Below are 17,445 nucleotides of genomic sequence, written 5' to 3'. Positions count from 1 at the left end.
AAGTAATTAAACTTAGTCTGGAAAGAGAAAGCCACTGGCATTGTGACATAGGAGTCAAAGGGCAACCAAGTCTTTGTTCGGTTTGTAGCCATCTAGAAGTCCATTTCCTCCTGCAAAGTTGCTTCTGCTGCGTCTTTAACACAACTGCACTGCTGCAGACATCAACAATTAAGAAAATTTAATTTTGTGGAGTTCACACATACCAGCTTGAAGCTGTGTGGAATATATTCTGTATTTGATTTCTAATTAAATCTGGAGGTTTTGACCAGAGTTTGATAATAAAATAAGGTTTTTTAAAAGTGATCTCATACTAGCTCTGCTAACTTTGCAACACCTCTTAAATAAGTCTAAAGATTATGAAAAAAATGTCATAGAAATAATTATGATATACAGACAAAATAAAGTGGAGGTAGACAACAACTAAATCCCAATATCTCTTTTCCAAGTTTATCTCTGATACTGTCTTATTATCTGTAAGGTGCCTAACATTGAACAGGTTACAAAATCAATTTTAATATTAATGGAAGAAGAAATATTCATGTGTTTTATACCTGTATGTATGAACAAGGAGGTACTTCTAAAGTACTGTAATTTAGAATTTTGGCATGCATTAGAGATACAATACTAGATAGTACTCTTTATTATCATTCACAAGTACTTACTTTCAATCTCTTTAATTTTCATTTCCCAGGGTATGCAGGCTGTCTTAAAATTCTCAAAATCTCTTTGGAATTTCATCCATTTCTGAAACATTCATGGAGTTTAAAAAAATCATTTCTGACACCCGATGTTCAATTTCTCTTTGAGCTAACTAATATAACCCCGTAGTCATACACACAGTTCTTTGGCAGAACACACTGCGGCAGAAGCACTAGCTTATGAAGAGTCATCTCTTTTTCGTTTGCTCTGAATATGTCTCCCACTGCCTTTATGTGAAGTTCCCATTTCTTCCACAAGAAAAGTGATCAAATAATCCCCTCCTTTCATGACATTCAGTTTTTGGAATTGTTTCTGAGAATTTAATTTGTTCTTTCCTTTGCTATACATAATTCAGATTTGGAGCTCAAGCTGCGTCATTTAATTGCAATTACTCTACTTACTATTTTATCTATTGGATAAGTGGAACTTCCATAATTGAGCTTCTTGTGCACAGCTCAGTTTTAAAGCCTAATACCTTTTTTGTGAATATTAATGTTAATAAGATGTGACTACACAGCTGCCTGCAGAAAAGCCAATTTACCTAAGGATAAACCTGGATAGAATAAGTAGTCCTGTCAAACATTTGTAGTATCATTCCACAACAGCATTTTATTTTGAGTAGGAGTGTACTTTTGAAATGAATCTCCCAAACCAGCCTATTTACCACATTCACTTTAAAGATCTACCAAAGTATAAAACTCATATGAAAAACATACTTTAGAAGTGTACTAATCCATATCCACTGCTGTGTATTTAGTTCATGGAATCACTCAGGACTTGGATCAAAGTAAAACTGACCAGAACACATATAATGTGGACATGGAGTACTCAGCAACAACTTTTCAGCCTCTCAATCACACTCTTGCAGCAGCATGTAGTTTCCTAGAATATATCTGAGATATTGCTTATGTTTTGACTCAATAGAGGTGCCTCTGGTATCTTTACAGTGGGCAAAAAGGCACTTTCTGATTCTCAGGATCAACGGAAAGACTAGGCTTAAGATCCAGACTGTAGAGAAACATCTACACCAATAGAAATTTTTTCAAGGGATGTGTTCAGATATGAGTCTTTACAACTCTAGCAAAACAGTTAATTTTTCTATTGATAGAGTCTCAATCAAACACGTGATAAGCAGATGATAAGTCCCAATCAAACTGTGAGCTTAATTAGAAATTGTTTCATGTGCAAACAGAGGAAACAAAAGCATTAATAACCAGATAAAGACAAGAAAATTTGTTCTGGAAAATGAGTACATATAGCAACCCAAGACTCCACTTTTGTGTAACATGAAGTTAGTAAAGTAATACACTTACCTTGGTCATCATCACTTTGTACGCATAGAACTTTTTTCCCTTTCCTTTTCCAAGAGCACCTTCAAATTTTTCAACAAAAAGCTGCGCTTCTCTGGAAAATAAGGGCAAAAGAAAGGCACAGATGATTACATTCTTTTGTTTCTGTGCTTCCCAAGATTATGCAAACTACTGAATTCATCTTTCCCTCTTTGAGTCCCATCTGAGCACTCTCTTTCCAAATGCTCACGCCTAAATCCAGCTGATGAGGTATCAGGACTAGTGCCAATTCTTCCGATATCCTCAGGATTACAGCAGGCTTTTTCCTAGCAATTTTCCCTTTTTTTTTTTTTTTTCCTTCAAAGATTTGGGTTGGTAGAAGGAAAAACTGTTATACATTTAGACATGAACCCCAAGACAGTAACTTTTCCTCCCTACCCCCCCCTTTTTTGTCCCTGAGGCAAAACACATTGACAGACTCAGAGAAAAATAAAATAAAATAGCCAACCACCACCTCAGATACACAGCCACACATGCCATCTCTTCACCACTTCAAAGTGTTCCTCAGGATCCTTTTAAGACTCTAGAGATCTCTTACTCTGGGCTGCTGCATCACATTTATATTCTGAATCTTGGCATCTGACTTTTTTTTTACTTTAGCTGATTTTTGACATCAAATCGAGCCCTTTGCATTTTCTAAATCACCCAAGTTCTTTTCAGGTATTCTGGCTCACATCTCATTCTTTCCTTTTGACTCTCAAAAGAGTTATGCCCTTACTACTACGACCTATCTCAAACAAATGAGAGAAAACAGGTTTCTCATCTTCAGGAAAAGTGGACAAGAGTCTCATTTAAACGCACATGTTCAGGATTTAAAATCTTACTGCACCGTCTGGAAAGATACAAGCCACTGTTAACGACAGGTGGCAGCATCCTCACAAATGCTGCACTTGCAGAATCAATTTGGGCACATAACTACCGATCCCCTAAGTCACCATACCATATTTCTCACTTAAGAGAAATACCTTTTACCATCACTTCTATCATCAAATAACCCAAACAGTGGGCTATTTCATGAAAAATTGCTGAAATTGAAGCCTACAGAAACTGTGGAAAGCCTATGCTTTTGGTCAAAAACTACATGGAGTTATGATGCAGAACTCAAAGATTTCAAAACATAGGCATTGGGGAACATTTTATTCGTTTGTTTTGTGTCGTTGTTGTAGTTTGTTTTTTTAATGAAGCATTAAATTAGAAATTTAAAGGGGAAAACAACCACTAACACTTTGAAAATCCTCCACATTGGACAGTTTGTATCTGTATCTGGAAAAGGTACTCCACAAAAAAAAAAAATCTACAATGAAATTAAGCCAGAACAAGAATGAATTTTACACAGTGTAAATCATATAAAGATTTACCTTTAATCTCAATCTATGCCTTGTGTTTGCTTGTTTTATATGTCTTATTGAAATTTTTCTTTAAGATTAAAACAAACAAACAAACAAACAAACAAAAAAAAATAAACATCAAAAAGAAGCTGTCTCTGCTTCCTGGACCTTCTATCAAGCAATTTTTCAAGAGCTTTGATATTATTTAAGCTTTTACTCAATTTCTGACTTTCTACAACAAACCAAAACTAATTTTTGACATGATGATCCAAATCTTCAGGGCTGACATTGCTGACATCTCTGAGCATATTCTTTGATTTCACTTTGCTGGTGGCTGAGATCTCTCCCTTCTCTAACACTGCCCTATGCCCATTTGAACAAAAAGAGGTCCAGCAAGGCCAAGTGGAAGGTGCTGCACTTGGGCTGGGGTAATCCCAGGTGTTTATAGAGACTGGGTGAAGAACTGCTTGAGAGCAATCCTGCAGAGAAGGACTTGGAGGTCCTGGTGGAAGAGAAACTGGACATGAGACAGTAGAGTGCCCTTGCAGCCTGGAAGGCCAAGTGTGTTCTGGCTGCATTAAAAGAGGAGTGGACAGCAGGCAGAGAGAGGTGATTGTCCCCCTCTACTCAGCTCTTGTGAGGCCCCATCAGGAATGCTGCATCCAGGCCTGGGGCCTCCAGCACAGGAAAGACACAGAGCTCTCGGAGCAGATCCAGAGGAAGGCCAATAAGATGATCAGAGGGCTGGAGCACTACTTTTATGAAAAAAGGTTGAGGGAACTGGTCTTGTTTAGCTTGGAGAAGAGAAGCCTCCATGGAGACCTTACTGTGGCCTTCCAGTACTTGAGGGGAGTGTATAAACAAGAGGGGGAGCAGCCATTTACGATGGTGGATAGTGATAGGACAAGGGGAAATGGCTTTAAACTGAGACAGGGGAGGTTTAGGTTAGGTGTCAGGAGGAAATTTTTCACACAGGGTGGTGAGGCACTGGAACAGGTTGCCCAAGGAGGTTGTGGATGCCCCATCCCTGGAGGCATTCAAGGCCAGGCTGGATGTGGCTCTGGGCAGCCTGGTCTGCTGGTTGGTGACCCTGCACATAGCAGGGGGGTTGAAACTCAATGATCTTTGAGGCGCTTTTCAACCCATGTCATTCTATGATTCTATGAAAGATGATTGGAATAACTTTTTCTGGATGTCATCTCCAAGCAATTGGAAGAGAAGATGGTTATCAGGAGTAATCAATATGGACTCACCAAGGAAAAATCATGCTTGACCAACCTAGTAGCTTCTGTGATGTCATCATTGGCTGGGTACATGGAGGGAGAGCAGTGGATAATATGTTTCTTGACGTGTTTTAAACACAAGGCATTTAACAACATGTCCCACAACATTCTACAATGAAGTTGAGATAGATGAATGGACAGTGAGGTGGGTTAATAACTAGGGTTGGCATCAGTAGTGCAGAGTCTGGTTGAAGGAACACCTGGAACCCTTCACCCTGGAGAAGACTGAGAGGGTACCTCATCACCTTTTATAAGTATCTGAAGCGCAGGAGCCAAGCGTGTGAGATCAGGCTCTTTTCAGTTGTGTGCAAAGACAGAACAAGGGGCAGTAGTAACAAACTAGTAACAAACTGAAACACAGGAGGTTTCATAAAACACAAGGAAAAATGTATTTACTGTTGAACTAGCAGAGTGCCGAAACAAGTTGCCAAGATAGGTTGCGAAGTCTCATTCTGTGGTGATACTCAAGACCCATCTGGATGCCCACCTGTGCTGCCTGCTGAAAAGAGCCTACTTTAGAACGGGGTTGGACTTGATGACCTCTGGAGATACCTTCCAAACCCTTCTGTGATTCTGTCATTATGCAATTGAAATAAATGAAATTCTTCTGTAAAAATCTTCCTAGCTTTGAAAGCTCAGCAACAACACGACAACATTCAGTCAGGGAACAGACTTTCAGTGTATTTTCCATGTCTGTGCTACATGTTTTTTTTTTGTTAAGTATAAACCAATATGTTATTTAATTCAGCTTTCTACCTTGATATTTAATCCTCCTCACTTAAAAGGCCTCCATTTAAACATCCTAGTAGACTTTCGCAACACTTTGTCCTTTTCATTTTTTCTTTTATTCTAAGAGTAGAATGTGAAGAAACATGGAATAATCAAGCAGTATAAATTAGTCTTAATCTCATAGAATTCTTTTAGAAACCTCAACAATTACCAAAAACACACACATACGCACGCACACCCCCTTGGAAGTAGTGCAACTTTACTAACATGAGGACGTGTCAAAAGCAACACAGGGCAACAAAACTGAGCTTTGTAATAGCTGGTATCATGTGTTATAGGTAAATTATCTATATCACAAGATAGGCCAAAGTGTGCCCTGTTTGCTAACTGTGAATTTAAAGAAGCTTGAGAGCAACCTTATTAATTGAATTACAGACACAAGGAACTTATAAATGTTGCATGGAGTCCAGCATTATTGTCCCGGAGAAGCCTGAGCTAATTATTAATAAGAGGTGTGGAGTTACGGCTCCCAAAGTGCTAGGTGTACAGTACTTCAAGCACTTCAGTGTTGCATAGAGAGGATAAATTACAGCACTCAGAGGTTGCTGCTAATGAACAGGATTCAAGCAGATTGCTCACATTTTTCAGTAACAGTTCAGGAAGGTCTAAAAACTCATTAAAAACAAATGTTGTATAAATATTGATCACCCAGGACTTTTCCAAGTCTAAAAAGACTGGGTTAAAACTGAATGCCAAACAGCTGTTGCCGGGTCCATCTCACTTGAAAACAGTTCAGCAGTAATAATGAGCAAATTATAGTGTTATTCAATACCCAGCTGGCCTTCAGGACAGCCAGGCTGTCCTCCAAGACTGCCAACATGTTCATAGTAAGAGACATGAAATACAGATTCATTGGACTGCAAATAGCCCATCCAAAGATACATATAGTGCAACTTTATTTATAAGTTTGTATATGTAGATACACATATATAAGGAGGTGCATGGATATACATATGTATATCCTTGGGTTTTCTATGCTTAAAAAATATTCTATTTTCACTTTATCCGTGTTGATGTGTTCTTCCAGGATAAAATAAACAATGCTTCAAAAAGAAGGAAGGAAGGAAGGAAGGAAGGAAGGAAGGAAGGAAGGAAGGAAGGAAGGAAGGAAGGAAGGAAGGAAGGAAGGAAGGAAGGAAGGAAGGAAGGAAGGAAGGAAAAATTATCATCATAGTATAACCTGTCCCCAGTATATAAAAATAAGAATGCTTTTCATTTTAAAAAACTAAGTTATCATAGTTCTCTGTATAGTCTGTATTTAACTGGAATTTCTTTGAGAGGCCAAAACCTTTCGAAAGCTGGTTGTAATTTTTCTTATTTTGTTGTTTTGTTAATTTTTTTTTGGTATAGTTCTAAACTGGTGTCACTGATCACACATTTCTGGATTCTTGTGTGCAATTCTCTGTCCATATTATAAGCATCTTAATAAACTTCTATACATAAGCTGCATAACTATTAATAATGTTTACTATTTACATCACAAACATTTGTCTACACAAAGTGCAATGTGCTTTAAGGAGGGGAGTGAGTACTCCAGTTCCTAACATAGTAGCTCAGCTTTTGAACATTCCATTTCTTCCAGGCCAAACAATACCCAACAGGGAGAATGCATAGATAGATGATTAAGTTCCCAAAATCAAAACCTCAGCTGTAAATTGGGATAGCCTTCCCTTACTCATTGCAACAGTAGAAGCTATGGCCCATTGGTTCTATCTTTCGTACCTTTTACTAATTCAAAATCTTTCTAATAGTTTAACACCCTCTGTCTAAATCTCAGCATCATAAATAACAGCTGATGGTTGTTAAAATCTAATTGCTCTTCAGCTAATTTTCTTCTGTCCTGAATAGCCAATGTTGAGAGGAATGATGTATGGATTCATGAATCTCCTATAGAAAAGGCTCAATAGCAGCGTAGTTCATAGTCAATCTAAACAAAGGAAGATGAGAAAGACTCTTTTGAAAGACAAAATCTGTCTATAAAATAAGAAAAAAGCTTGGGCTCCAGCTGCATGAAGGCTGTCAACAGCAAGGACTACTACATCATCTGCTCTCAGCCATGCCTACTGGTTTGGCAAGAGAAGCAATGCCATTTGCCACATAGCATCCTTTCATTCCTCTCCATATCTTCTCTCTTCTATTCTCATCATCAGACTTACTGAGACCTAAACATGATATTTGAAGATCCAGCTAGAGTCAGAATGTGCTGGTACAACTCAACTCCAAACCTTAGAGGGACACTTTTCTGTAGAGAGCTATCATCAGTCACATTTCTTCAGAGAACAGACAGGGGCGGTTGAAATTCGTCTTTCCAGGCTGAGTGATACAAATTAGAAATTAGAGCTGTCTAATTGTGTACTGCATCCCAATTACGAATGCCATTTCAATAGTGAGTGTAACAGTCAGGTTTTGACTGAAGGCAACAAAGCTAACAGTTTTACTTCTATGTTCTAAAATTAATTCCCCACTCACACAATTCTAGAAAAAAGAGTGAAGAAAAAAATTAATGTAGCCTTCATGTGTGTCACCCTTATGGAAAACACTGAACATTTAATTCCAGTGCTTATTTCTTTAAAAAAAAACAAAAAACTTTTTTTTTTTTTTTTTTTTTTACATTTGAAAAATAAACTGGGATTTGAATCAGAAAACTGAGCAAGTTGTTCAGTCTTCAGTCTTGGAAATACTTAAACAAAATGTTTTGACAATTTTTATTTTCTATCACTTTTTAAAAGGAGGCAAATTAATAGAAATTGAACCATTCCCCCCAAAAGTTGTTTTTTTTTTTTAAATTAACTTTTCTTAAATATATATATATTTAAAGAACAAAAATTCATATGTAACCTTCATAATTCTTTCAAAATACTTCGAAAAGTATTTTCTTGTTTTATATTCTCGTAAATATCATTCTAAGCAAGCATTGTTTTTTCATTCTTTGAAAACAATGGCTACTAAAAAAAATGCAAGCAGGAAGTATTTTTTGGCTGACAATAAGGACTTTTCCCTTAATGTTGAGAAGAAACCTGAGTTTCTTTACTGTGGAAGCTGAAAGACAAAGAATCAGGAATTCTGTTCTTCTACCATTACGTAGATAGGACATTTTTTTTTCCTGTGCATCCCATAGTACTCAAAAATCTACACAGGGAGAGAACAAGGTGACAGCCCCAAATGCTAGCTAAAAATATTTCTTTATCGAAAGTTTCTACGGATAGAATAGGAGTATACAAAACTCATTTAAGGTACTTAGAGAGTCAGTTTTTGTCTATTTTCCATACATATAAGAATAATGTCAATATATCAGGGTATTGATGATGGGACTACAGATCTGAAACAAATGTATCAATATACTAAAATATGTTATTACATGTGCTCATAATTAATAAGATAATAAGAGTAGACTGAAAGAAGCTAATCTGAACAACTGACATTTTCTCTTGCAAAACATTCTCTTCTGGGGCAAACAAAATAAAGTGCCAATAATTTCTAAGCCTACGCCAGAGAGGGCTATAGCAAAATCCAGAAGAATAAAAACATTGTTTTACAGCTCCTGTAGAAGTTTGTTGATGAATAATTTTTATTAAAATAATCCTTCTGATGGTGACAAATAAAACTGAATGCGGACCTTGTCTCCCAGTCTAGATTTCATGAATATAATAATATAAAAGTTGATTAAAATGGTTGACATTTAGGTAGAATTACTGAACATGTTGAATGTACAAAGCCAAATTCACACTGAATATTAATAAAGAAATAATTCTCAATACATGGGCAGACAACAAGATTTTGAAAACTTGCTATTGGCGTAACGGGGAAAATCCACCTCATAATACTCTTAAGCTATATCAATTTTCAGTCACAGAGGGTGACTAGAATTACTCCTCCAACTAAAAACATTTCATAGTAAGACTAAGCAAAAAATAGTAACTGTTGTCTGATTATATAATCTGGTCACCTAATTCTCCTGAAATTCCCTGACTTTCATAGTGCTTCTACTTTACATCTCCTAGGCACTCGGTTCTTTTTCTTTGTTCCATGTATCCTTTTTTCACAATATGCCTTTAATATGTTCATTTGTTAATGTCTCCCCCCAGAATAATTTTACTTTATAGAAAGAAAAAGTCACAGACCTTCCACACCCCATCTCATATGCTCTCTCATCCGATTCATGTTTTCTCACCATCTCAAAAACCGCCTGGAGAAGAATATTCTGGTATTCTGTTACTTGTGCCTAATTCAACACAACCATGCATTTTGCTGATGTTTGGAGAGTACTGCAGTGAATGAGTTATTGAAAACAGAGGAGTACAGCAGCTTTGGCAAGAGAATAAAGTTCTATTTGTTAACCCAGTTTCTTGTGTTTGGTGAAAATATAACTGATTATTTAACTGAAATTTAACTGACATTTTTGCACTGATGAAAATGTAATGATATACTTGCTGGCAAACTTATAAGTGGCAAACTTGAAAATGCATGAGAAATCAAGTTCAATTTTCATTCATGTTTCCTCTTCTGTAACTCCAAAAAACGTATTCTTCTCTAGAGAAAGTTAGAATAAAAAGGAAATTCCTCTCTCCTCACTGCAATTACCCTGTGTTATTTCTTAAGTTGCATCATTTTTCCTTGAGAAGAGCTTAAACTTATCATTTGAAGCAATTGCCAACATAAACTTAGCAAATGTAGAGAACAAAAGATAATACAAAGAAGGATGACAGATAGATATTATGAAATTCAAACCATACTTTAGAACTGACAACTTCTTTTTCATCTTCCATGGCTTGTTTCGTAATGTGGCGATTAGCTTCTTTTTTTCTTCTACCTCTTCTTTCAGTTTGGCCAATTCCTCCTCAGTAATCGGCTCCTCCTCAGAGTCAGAATCAGAGCTTCAGCCAAAAATGGGAACAAAAAACATCACAAAAAATTAGGACGGACATAAGTTTTCATGGAGCATATACATGGTATAAATTCATAGAAATTCTAAGACCTAGAACAATGCTTTCTCTGTTGCACTGAAGAGAAAATAGACTCACTGTTTAGCATCAATGCAAAGGCTGCATTGTGCTTCACCAGCATTACTCCCCAAGCAGTCACACTACACACGAAAAGCAGCAGTCACTCTGGGGATGCGTCCTGCAGGAGTAACCAGCCTTTCTGGGAGTCCAAACCAACTCTGCAAATAAGGACTGGTGCCATAAAAAATGAACTTCCTCACCACACTTCTGTGTGCCTCAGAAGAGAGAAGACAGGTTTAAACACCAGTTGACAGCCCATCCACTAATCAAAGCAGTAATTTTTCAGAGATGGGAAAAATTCAGAAATCCACATGGGTCTGCTTTTCTGTGAGCAATCTTATCACACGCGGTGGCGTACAGCACATCTCTAGCAACAAATGTGACTTCTTATGTCATCAAACAGGAAATTAATAAGTAAGAAATCACCAGAATTTGATTTCCTGCCCACTGTGATGACTACCATAAACTGAGCTCTTAGAAAAAAAATTGATGCGTTTCTATTTTCTGTTGTCTTTGCTTTTCTTTAATGTTTTGAAAATTTTGAAATATAGTACTTTAAAAAAGAAGTTTTCTGTTTTGTCTTGTTAGCAGTAATTCAAACTTTATCAAGTCTCAGAATCAATCTTCTGTGACATTCAAAATCCAGTGTCAGAGCTGACTCACTATGTAAGCCAAATAACAGAATAGTTTTAAGTCCTCTGGAAACCTGAAGATCTTTTTCTTCTGCTCACACTGATGACAAAGACATAGTCAAACTTCATGTGATTTAAAGAAAGTATCTGAATGCATTCTCTCTCGTTAGCAGTGTTTGGCAGCAAGAATATTTATGGAGTTTCAAAACAAAAGCAAAAATATTTGGTAATGTGTACACGTGAATTTCTCATTATTCATCTACCTTAGGGTATTATGAAATAGACAACATTACATCAAAATCTGCAGGGAGATAATTTAAAAACTGCAGGCATACAAAAGTAAATCAACGGAGGTGAGAGACTCTCAGAGTAATCAGATGAAGCAACATTAATGACTCAAATGTCATTTACCGAACATTAAGAAGTTGAATTAATTGGCCTTCAAATTTCAGGATTCATGGTATGAAAAACAGCTCAATGGAAAATATAAATCTGGAGATATCAAGATGCTTCTAAAGAATTTTGAGAACAGCCATATATATGGCTGTTCTAACGATGTGATGAAAAAGTGAATAGGCCAAACGGATAAAGTCAGTAAAAGTATACATACATACAATTATACAATTCTAGTGCATTTTAAAGAAAAAAAAAAGAAAAGAAAAAACAAGTGATTTGAGAAAAAATAAAGAAAAAAAGGCTCCTTTAGGAAAAGTTTTAAATCCTTATTTTTTACAATCAGCTGTTTAGCATTATACAATGCTCAGTACTGAGAACTTCTTTTGACAGAAGAAGAAAATAGTAGAATTATGCAAAACTGAAATATACAGATGTACAAGGCTGCAGTGAGAGTAGAGGGAAATACGGTGGGCAGGTGTTAATATAGTTACCTTACTGAAGAGAGAAAGCCATGCAGAACACAAGCATAGTTATTAATGGTTCTTTTGCCAATTGCTCACTACTGCTTTATTTGTTTTCCATTTTTAACGTTCCTTTAGAGCCAGAAAAACATTCAGAATTCAATTTTTTTTAACCCATCTTTAAGAAATCTAATTGGTTTTATTTACTTGGGTTTTTCAAGAGTCTTTACAAAACACAACCAAACTTTGTGCAATCGCAACTCATTCAGTGGTTGAACACTGTAAGATTCAACCGAGGAAATCAGAATTATGCCTTCAGCAAGCAAAAGTCTCAGTCTTTCAAGAAAGACAGTGTTTCATACATTTAAAGGGTAGAAGAGATCACCATGACCTTCAGGCTAACACAGAGAAGAAAGGATTGCTCAATAATTCCAAAATAATCTTTGTTTTCCTTGACTTCAATTCAATATACACAGTGCATCTTTTCTTAAGTCTTTAAAGCTCTTGAAATCAATGACACTGACTTAAATTATATACTTGATGAACCTGTCAGTAATATTCATCTGTGTTCTGGTTTTAGTCTTATCTCTTTTATACAGATTTAAATTATATTTATTATGCTGGCTGTAAACGCTATTTTATAGAAGTGAAAATATCTTCTAGGAGCTTGGGTATTTTCAGGGAAAAGAGCAGTAGGACTCTGGAGTGGTAACTGAATAAATTTGACTACTTTTTTCTTTCTGTGTGTGTGAGAAAATTCTACTGCTCAATGATAATCCCCATAACACCCCCTGGCACTTCCTAGCATAAAGAAGATGCCGTGCCAGTACTGCCTTAAAATTCTATGTACCTCTGGACTCCTGAAAAAGCTCTGTATCTTCCAATAATTCAACTAAACTCTGATTGATTTGCTCAGAGTAAAAAAAGAAATGCACAGACTAAGAAGAATATAATATTCCTTTTCTACTTGTAGCTTCAACAGATGGTTACTACCAGGTGCACTAGCTATTGTAGACAATTAAACAAGTCAGTAAGGAACAAAAATCTAGCTTTTGAACCAAGGTGTATGACAGAAATCAAGAAATATCACAGATCCTCACAAGGAGTAATCCTCATATGGAGTAATTTGTCAAAATATTTTGGGGATGATATAGAGAGGTCCTTCTCACACCCCACTAAGAGATACCAATCACTAAAGTAATCAAGAAACAGCTTCCATAGAATTGCCACAGAATTACCTTATGAAACTCACTATAGGACGATCAAAACTTCAAGCAGGTTGAAAAAAAAGAAAAAAAGATTTAGAAGATGTATGAGCACAGAGTTCATCTAGGATTTCTTTAAGCAGAATGATTAGTTTATAAAGAGTTATTTCTAGTTAAGGTGAAAAGTAGGATGTAGGAAAATAGTAAGCAAAGCAGAATCTACTGACTTCTGATATCTAGCCAAAAAGTAACTGTTAATTGTTTGTGGACAACAAAATCCACAGAAACATTAACAAATACAATATTCCCCTGTGCGATTATACCACATCTTCTCTATTCTCTATATTCATTTTACTTTTTATTTGTTTCGTTTTGTCTCTACTTTTGGCTATTAAAAAAGGTACATTAGTAAGAGTGGTGAGGCACTGAAATAGTTTGCTCAGAGAGGTGGTGGCTGCCATATACTGGAGAAATTCAAGGTCAGGCTGGACAGAGCTCTGAGCACTCTTCAGATTTTGTTCATTGAAAGGTAATTGAACTAGCTGACCTTTAAAGGTCCCTTCCAACTCAAATTTATATGAGTCTATGAGATACTTTCAAAGAATATTTAGCTTTTACTACGGTAGGTCCTCACAGACTTGTTAGATGGGCTACACTTCTGTGCTCACATCACTCTCTCCTGTTCTAAGATATGCAAATCATTCACATAAACAATAGTTGAACAGATCACCATCATTTTTCCCTTTGCTGTTTTTTTTTTCCTGTTGAAAATCCTTTTAAATATTCTTGTATTTACTATCACATAATCTTGTTGGATGGTGCTCTAAATGTCTAAGAATATAATGTTCTTCAAGTATCTTCCAGAGCATCATCAGATTTTCTTCAAATGTGCTGTCAACTTTCAGAAACAACATGCTGATCTGGATAGAAACTGAATTTCTTCAGACTAAACATGTGTATTTTAATGTTCAGAGTTTTGTAATACAATTAAAAACATTATGCCTTCATTTAAATTTATATTTTAAGTGGCTTTTTTTAAAAATTAACACTCAAATGCTTGCAAGGGATGACAACAGCAATAAGCAAAGGAACAAGGGTTGGCAGATTCAGGCCTGTTGCTTATATGAGTATAGGAAATTGCACAGTGGGGAACAATTGGCACCACAGAAATAAGCCAGCACAAAGGAAGATTTTAGATATTCTTGTAGGGAAAGGAAGTGAACTAGAAGTGTACTGAAATGGGATCATGAACAAATTAATGCAGCAGCATATCTCATTGTATTTTCTTTTCCTTCTGACTCCTGCTGTGCTGCGTAGTGCTGCCTTTGGGAACATAAACAGCTGTAGCAAGTGCTGAATGGAGGAAAGAAGATTCCTGTTCCTCTCCACCGAGATGAGCATGCTGAGCTCCATTAGCTCTTTCGTACACTGTTCTCAGGGACTGTTTCCTTAAAATATCATGAAAACGGGTATGCTGCCTGGGAAAACCAGGATGACAGAAGAAGAATAAAAAGAGTTTTCAGAAGTGTTCTATGTCAGAGCAATTTTCCAAAGACCCCAGGTTGCACTAAATGCTCTGGAAAAGGAAATTTTCAGTGGGAGTTAAGTAATAGACAAACTTTGGAGAATTTTGTCTCCGTGCTTGATTCTGAACTCTTAAAGTTTTCATCTGTTACAAAAAAAAGCTGGTTCAAGGCTGGATAGGAAATAAGAACTTGAACTTTTGGAAAGTGTCAAGAATTTGATTCTGCACTGGAAACAGAACTAGATCCTGGGATTCTGGACAGCGATTGGTTCTGGCTTTTTATTTGGTTTTGGTTGTTTGACTGCTTAGGAAAAAAGTAGGAGACCTCACTCACTGTCATTCTGTCACTTGTTCCTTCCTCTGTCACTCCAGAGAACAGCTCAAGAATGTGAGACACTTAACTACAGTAAGGGAGACCCCAGCTGAAGTTTCTGTTCAGATTTATGAGATTTGTCTCTAATGTCAGAATATTGGTGGTGTCAGAAATGTTTGTACAGTCATTTTCAAAAGTTCCATCCTGGACACATGACAGCCCTTGACCACATTTCACTGTAGTGGATTTTGCTTTATGGACAGTTTCCACTTCACTCAGAATCTCCTCATTCCAGAAGAAAATAAAAGAAAATAAAACCTCCTGTTCAGCTTTGGCAAGGAGCCATGCCAACTCTTGGCATTTCACAGCTATAAATGAAAACAGGTTTTACATAAGGCAACAATTGTTTTATATTTATATATATATATATATATATGTATATATAAAATTACCCAGATCCTGATTTCTTTTTGTCCTTTTTCTTCTTGTTGGCCTTTTCTTTCTTCCCTTTCTTATCAGCCTTTTTGTCCTGTTTCTTCTCATTTTTGCCTTTCCCACTCTTACCCCCTTTTTCATCTTCCTCTTCTTCACCATCTTCCTTTGATTTTTGATTTGCCTGGTTCTTCCTGGCTTTTGTAGGATCCCCCTCAGAATCACTGCCCTCATTTCCACCTGCTCGGCTCCGTCCTCTCCGGTTTCTTTGCCTGCGTTGCCCAGCTCTCCTTGTTCCATCTTCATCATCTCCATCCTCCTCACCACCATGCCTGGCTCTTCCTCTTCCATGTCCTCTTCTGGTTCTTGGTTTTGCTCTCTTCCTCTCTTTATCTGTGACAGAAATGAAGATATGAGAGAAGGCAGGATGTTAGAGAGAGACCTTCCTTCCTTGTTTCATTTATGTAACTGAACGTGGCCTCAAAGTTATCCACACCTACTGACCTGCACCTCTGTCATTTTCTTGATTCTCAGCTGCACTGTCTTCTTCATTGTCAACCTCACTGGCATCTGTAATTAGAAAACAAAAGCCAGTGCATGTGAAGTGTGGATTAGTCAATAGGAACGCAGGGTGTTTAAGAAATTTACCACATTGTGCTCTCTTACATCATTCCACAAATCCAGCTTTTTGAACAAGGAGAACAGCTTTCAAGAAATCAGATGAAAACAGAAATAAAAAAAGTTTTATCTTCTTTGAGCACTAAAGTAAGTAAAATTGAAAGTGATGGCACAGAGATCTTAATCTTACAGAGCAAATAAGTAGGACAGAAGGACCCTAAAAAAGGAACACTGTAAGCAGCAGCACCCTGTAACTGAAGGAATAAATAAAGGAAGATGAAGACGATTCTCAAGCAATTCTCAGATTTTCTTAGATGTGTGAAAGATAAGCACTGGCTGAGATTAAAGATTAAAAGAGTCATTAAATGATTTGACAGATGGGAGAGCATGAAATTTTATAGCTGTAGCACTGCTGAAGAACACAATCCCAGAGGAAAGAAGAAAGTTGCTCTCAGATCTTCAGTTTCAGCAACCACATCTCTAAGCACATGATAAAAGCTGACACAGCTCTGTTCTATTCTGTACAATGGTCCTCTTCTGTCCCTCAGGAGATGACAGAAACCTTGCAGACTTTGGAGGGAGAGCCCATTTACAGAAGCCAGTAGTATTTCTGCCTAGAGACATCCTTGTTTTGGAGTGGATCCATTGTTTATGTTTGTTGGTCTCAGTAAGTTTAACAAGAGAGATTGCTTCTGCTGTTTATCAGTATCCAAGACAGTATCCAGTTCATCTTTATTCTACATTCTGAGACCAGGATCATATATTTACGGAGAAAAAAAAGACTATTCTCTATCATGTCCATTATATCCATCATTATACTGCATATTCATATCATAACACTACATATTACTTATCATGTCACTACTAAAACTGGTAGTTCACTGGCAATGTACCTTCAGAAACAGTCTAACTAATACCTGAAAAAACAGGAGCTGAAAGGTTTTCTTCAGGTATCCTTGTTTGAGTTTGTAGATGTGGAACGACATGCCAGTGGAATATGTAGAGGTACATGGCAGTGACTAAGAAATAGTGCCTTGAGTTGAAGTAGACTGCTGTCATTAGGCTCCAACACAGCATGTATGTTCAGATGTATATGCTTGATATATATAAGTATGCCATCCCTCCTACAGACAGGATATGTGGCGTGTTGTGATCTCTGTGTTACAGTTTTCAGACCAGAGCAAAGTACAATTATTTTCCTTCTTCACTCACGCATAAATCTTTTGGACTCTTCTTTACATTCTGTCTTTCTCCACCCATTCTCTAGTTACTTTCATAGATTTTATTAAGCCACAGAGACTAACTGAAAAATTATGAACAAACATTTATCTAGGAATTGTTACAGCTGTCAGGATCAACTTCTTAGTTCTATCTAGTATCAAAGAAAATATTAAAATATGCAAGACTGAAAA

At 36.7% G+C, this 17,445-nt stretch overlaps 1 protein-coding gene across 1 annotated transcript in view; it reads right to left on the bottom strand.

Moving 5' to 3' along the window:
- Positions 1 to 17,445, bottom strand: part of TMC1 (transmembrane channel like 1) — a 46,833-nt gene that overhangs the window by 27,444 nt on the left and 1,944 nt on the right. Inside the window, exons 2-6 of the mRNA XM_042877318.1 lie at positions 15,920 to 15,985; positions 15,436 to 15,808; positions 10,182 to 10,322; positions 2,013 to 2,103; positions 663 to 744 (exon numbers count right to left, since the gene is read on the bottom strand). Of these exons, the coding sequence (XP_042733252.1) occupies positions 663 to 744; positions 2,013 to 2,103; positions 10,182 to 10,322; positions 15,436 to 15,808; positions 15,920 to 15,985 (753 nt within the window). The remainder of the gene's footprint in view (positions 1 to 662; positions 745 to 2,012; positions 2,104 to 10,181; positions 10,323 to 15,435; positions 15,809 to 15,919; positions 15,986 to 17,445) is intronic.

Source organism: Lagopus leucura, unplaced genomic scaffold (genome assembly GCF_019238085.1).
Source record: "Lagopus leucura isolate 7727_CA_CO unplaced genomic scaffold, USGS_WTPT01 Super-Scaffold_100018, whole genome shotgun sequence".
Classification (NCBI taxonomy): Eukaryota; Metazoa; Chordata; class Aves; order Galliformes; family Phasianidae; genus Lagopus; species Lagopus leucura.
This window is presented reverse-complemented; position numbering and strand designations above follow the sequence as displayed.